The 5,120-nt window shown below is 45.6% G+C and overlaps 1 protein-coding gene across 1 annotated transcript; it reads right to left on the bottom strand.

The window, feature by feature from the left end:
- Window positions 1–212: 212 nt before the first annotated feature.
- Window positions 213–4,397, bottom strand: LOC136562996 (ovomucoid-like). Its single transcript, XM_066560125.1, is given in 9 exon segments — window positions 213–314; window positions 786–919; window positions 1,581–1,626; window positions 1,765–1,892; window positions 2,761–2,806; window positions 3,063–3,190; window positions 3,724–3,746; window positions 4,222–4,330; window positions 4,332–4,397. Coding segments are annotated over 9 exon segments (726 nt in total). The 3' UTR covers window positions 213–268.
- Between the last annotated feature and the right edge of the window lie 723 nt (window positions 4,398–5,120).

Here is a 5,120-nt window from a genome sequence, read left to right as displayed (position 1 = left end):
TTGGGCTGGTGTTTTGCTCTTTACTGTGGTTTATTTCACCACTTTTCCTGCCTGGCAGAAAAGTACCCAAAAGCCTGAAGACCATTACCCCGCCTGGAAAACCAAACCAAAATCAAAAACCACTCCATGGCCAAGATTGTGGCTGCATTTAATTTATTGATCAATCAAAGCAGAGACTGATGCATAACAGTTGAGGGAGCAAGGAAGAGCATGTTTGATCGAAGAATTTGTGAGGGAAGTGTCATGTTGAAGGGTCCAGCTCCAGCGCTTAGCATTCTCCCTGGTGCCTGACGAACAGAGACCCAAGGCTGCGTCTGAAGAGAGAGAGGGAGACCAAAATTAGAGACATGGATCTCATTTTCATAGCCTAACTTTGCCCAAATAACCCAAATGCCATTGTGGTCTCCAAGTCATAGAGTACTTCGCTTAATGTGCCACCTCTTTTCAGATTCCTCAAGTTATACTCTTTCATAGGTTGAGGAGATTTGGGACAAACCCCATAATTCTGGACACCTCCTACGGTCACACTTTCAATCACCCTGACAGGGAGGCAGCCAGCAATGCTATGAGCCTGCAAGCGGGGATCTGCTTTTAATTGCAAGGGGAGGAGGAGAAGACTCACTCAGGATCTGTGGTGCCTGGGGGGGAAGGGGGGTGGCAGAGGAGAGAGAGCGCTGGGAGAGGAACACGGGGCAGGGATGGGAGCTAACGGGAGCTCTGGGGCTCCCACCAGCTGCATGTGAGCTGCTCTGGTTCCCTGGGCACGTGGTGAGCCCTGCACTTACGAGACAGCGTTGCAGAACTGGCACTTGTTTGAGTAGGTCCTGCCGTCGGAGCCGCAGATGGGGCTGTACTCGGAGGTGCAGACCATGTTGCCGCCCTTCTGCTGGAAGCTGCCGCAGTCGATGTTGACATTTTGCTAATGGAACAAAAAACAGGGCTTAAAACGTCTGGTGCCTGTATTTTCCTACACAAGTGCTCTATGTTTGTTTTAGTATTTGTGATGTGGCAAAGCATGAAAGCACTTTTCAGGAGCTCTGAAAAGCTCTGCTGTTCCAGCGATCCTGCAGACTCAGAGAATGTGCTTGCCTGGAACAGCCTTGGAGTAGGGAGATGGTGGAGGCAAAAAAAGTCTAATAAATTTTATTATAAGTAGTGGAACGACCATGCTGGTATTTCCAGGATGGCTCTCCTACTGTCTGCTCTGGTTCAGCAGGCAAGCAGAGGCAAGTGGACAGAAAGGGGGTGGTCACAAGCCCCAGTGCACCAAGTTCTCCCACCCAGGGAATCACTGCTACTAATACTGCTGCTGCATCAGTGATGCACCATCTCTTGCTCATCCAGTTTCATAGCAAATGAAGGTCTCAGCACCTTCTGCCTGCTGTTCCCAGATCAGAGAGGGGACCAAATATCTCAGCCATGGATTAGGTTCCATACCTGTTGACCCTGGCATAAGTATTTTCCTCAAGTCCTATCTCCAGGCCAAATGCACCAGGACAGTGGAGGCATTTCTATTATTCAGCCATGAATTTGTGTTGAAAAATGTAAGAGCAGTTAAGAGTGCAGATTTCTGGCTTTACCTGGAAGCACTCTCCGTAGGTCTGCAGGTTCACGTCCAGGCCGCTCCTTTGGGGGGAAAGCAAGTGGAGAATGAATGAGAACAGTGCAGCTGCTTCATGAACCAAGCTACCCCTTTATGCTCCAAACACCAAAAAGAGAAATACTGATCCAAAAACCCTGCCCTGCCTTGGGCCCTTCACTTACGCCACAGCAGTACAGAATTGGCACTTGTTCCTGTAGGTGATGCCATTGGTGCCGCAGATGGGGGAGTACTCCATGGTGCAGGGGATGTTGAAACCACTGCCAGGCTTCAGGAAACCAGTACAGTCGACCTGAAACAGTCCCAGAGCAGCATTTGAATCTCTGCTCCCCTTTGCAGCAGCCCTGTGTAATGGAGTGTGGTGCAAGAGACATCCTCCCCTCTACCCAGAGCTGCAAGATGAAAGGGGCTTCCAGCCACAGTGTGGTGGATTTGGGGGAGCACAGATGAAATCCTGCCTGTGGGTACAGCATCAGTATCTGTTCTGAGGTGGGCTTCATCCCTCTCATCTTGGGCATTTTCCCCCTGAATGCCACAGTGAAGGATCCTTGCCCAAAATACCTCACACCTTTCAAAAGTGGAGTTTACACTCAGCTCACTGCTCCTGCAATTACTCTGAGTGTATTGAAATGGGAGTCATTGTATTATGTGAAATTGCACAGCCAGAATGTTTCTTTACTCTCTCTCTCTCTCTAAACTAAAAATAGACATTCTTTGTCACTTCATGGTAGCTCCCTATACTGATACTAACTTTAACTTAACTTTGTGATAAACATTCTGATAGAATCAGTTTTTTTCTGTTACAAAATTATAGTTTAGTTGAAATTCAAACTTCTTCTGGGAATTTCTTAGCCACAACAAGCCTCTGAATGTAAATGTAAAGGGAAGTGTTTTCATAACACTGAATGAAACACTCTTGAAATCAATAAGCTTCCTTTCTAAACTCCGGTGTTACACAGAAGATCTTTTGCCTTTTAAAACTCACTGATTTTGGCAGTCCAAACAAAATGCAAATTAAATTTCCTGCCAATCTGAAATTCTTCATTTTCACCCCATTTCTGGGAGCTAGCAATTGTGTGGGTTCAGTACAGAAGGAATCCTAGGCTAGGTTTGTGTCTGGCTGTCACCCAGCAGGGGAAGGAACCAATCTCTGGCCATACCCTAACGCATCTTCCATCGTGTTTCTTGTCAAGGGCACGGTTGCGGCTGGAGGGAGAGAGGGAGAAGAAAAGCAGGGATTAATCTTTTCATGCCATGTTATCATCTCAATCATCAAGTCCCTCCACCCGTAAAGCCCCAGTAATTAATCAGATTCTGGAGCTTTGACACAGAAGATCCCGCGCATTAAGGAAGACAGAAACTTAAGAAAATTCCAGTCCACCCCATGATTAGTCACAACCCCAAGGGCTTCTGCCTGCTGCTTGAAGTGGCACTGTGGGTGATCAGGGGACTTTCTACTCACAAGAAGTCCCTGCAGAGAGAGCACTCGTTGGGGTAGGTGCGGCCATTGGTGCCACACACGGGGTCGTAGTTGCGGGGACAGACGACGCTCATGGTTTTTCCGCCCGTCATGTAGGCAGCGCAGTTGGCCTGGGAAAGGGGACTCGTCATGTCTCCAAACAGACAGAAGGGTGCCCTTGCCCTAATCCTGGTTTTGCTGCACTGGGAGGCTACTGTGAGGAATCTCTATGGCTCCTCCATGGTGAAAGAAAATTTATATCGAGTATCTTACAGCATAATGAAAGCACCTCTCTGCTGTTAAAACTTAAAGTAATTTTGTCAAGAATTATGGGCAAAAATGATCATTCCTTGGGGAATCAAGACAGGGAAGATATTAGGCAGATATTCAATAGTCATATAGATTTTCTACTGGCACTCTGTGCTGTGCTGACTCGCATTCTACATTATTAATCGCTGTCTTTTTAATCATCAAAGTACTAAATTATCTCTCTCTGACAAAGGTGTTTTCTTATGCTGGGAAAAGAGGTGCACTTAGGGGCACTTCTTTCCTATTCATTCTCTCTTTTTTTTTTCCCTCAAGCATTCCCTGACATATAGCGTGAGTATGAATTATTCATCTAGACTTAGAAATCAAGACTAAACGACAAAGATCTAATACTCACCCGTCTTTGAGCAACAGCAAGATCTACAATAAAAATAGAAATTACAAAATGTAAAAATTGTATTATGTCCTTCACTAAAATTCTGTTGGAATCATCAATTTCCCTACAGATCAGCCAAATACACCTTCTCATTACCAAGAAGTGATTATCCTCCCAAATGTTTCCTCTACTCCAAGTAAATGCAAAGTGATACACCAAGATTAAAAAAAAATCACTTATTTGTGAAACCAGAAATTTTGACTCACTAAACAAGAAATAGGACCCAAAATTTTATCCTTCTTCAGCTCCATAATCCCCATTAAGGCTCAAAAGCTTAAAGCATAGATCCCATGTGTTTGTCAGCACAAGGGCGAAGCCCATTGGAAAGAGAGGCCGCGTATTCCCAAACTGTCGCATCCCCAAGAGGCTGCGCCCTCCTTCAGGATGCACAGAGACAGGGAAAGGATCAGGAGGTCCAGACCAGCATGGAGTGTAGCAAAAATGACAGAAATGACTTACCAGAAAGGCAGGCAAGAAGGACCAGCCCCAGAAGGGCAGCACAGTTGGCCATCTTCATGCTGGCGGTGGTGGTGGCGGCTGTTCCGTGTGGGTCGGTTGCCGGAGAGTCCGTGGATGGTTCTCAGCCTTCTCCCTCCCCAGTATTTATATGCATCTCCCCGACCTTGTGAAGTCATCACCAGAAAGTAATTATTTGCTCTGTAAACTAAGAAAATTGTATCGATTACCAAGTTGAGCTCCAAAGAATACTTGTTTGTTAGAGAGATGCCCAGAAGAATTAAACAAAAATGTGAGCTACACCCAGCTTGTTAACAAAGGCGTCTTGCTATACAATGAGTGATTTGTACTTTCCAAACAGGAGCACTGTCTCAATAGCGGATGTTATGAAATGGAATATCGAAGTTGGGGAAGAGAAAAAAGAGCCCATTTGTTGGAAGTGTTTGACTTGTGCTCACCATATCACATATACTAGACAGGAACTGGGCTCTGGGAGACTTTCACGGTACAGCAGAGTGGGATGACAGGAGCATGGGACATTTTACTGACATCATATCTGGGGTCTGGCAAGCATCAGTGCACTTTAAAGATGCTGAAGTCTCAGCAAATCCCTCTCCACTCTCTCCTGTAATTTCCTGGTGCAGTGGATTTCTCACCCACAGAAAGTCATCACAAGATAAAAGCATTACAAAAACCCCCAGAAGTTTATTAGACATTTCTGTGTAGGAGCAAGAGTTATTCATCTGCTGGCAGTGAGCACGAGTCTGATTAAGAAATTATGAGAATAAGTAGCCTTAAATCTGTACTGGGATAATGTTTCCTATTAATGGCAAGCAACTGGTATTCTGTGCAGGTGAAATGGGCTTGTTAATATCAAAGGCATTCCAGAAAAAATTCCAGTA

The sequence above is a fragment of the Molothrus aeneus genome, chromosome 15 (genome assembly GCF_037042795.1).
Source record: "Molothrus aeneus isolate 106 chromosome 15, BPBGC_Maene_1.0, whole genome shotgun sequence".
Taxonomy (NCBI): domain Eukaryota; kingdom Metazoa; phylum Chordata; class Aves; order Passeriformes; family Icteridae; genus Molothrus; species Molothrus aeneus.
Note: the sequence above shows the minus strand (reverse complement) of the source record. Positions and strands in the feature narration are given on the sequence as shown.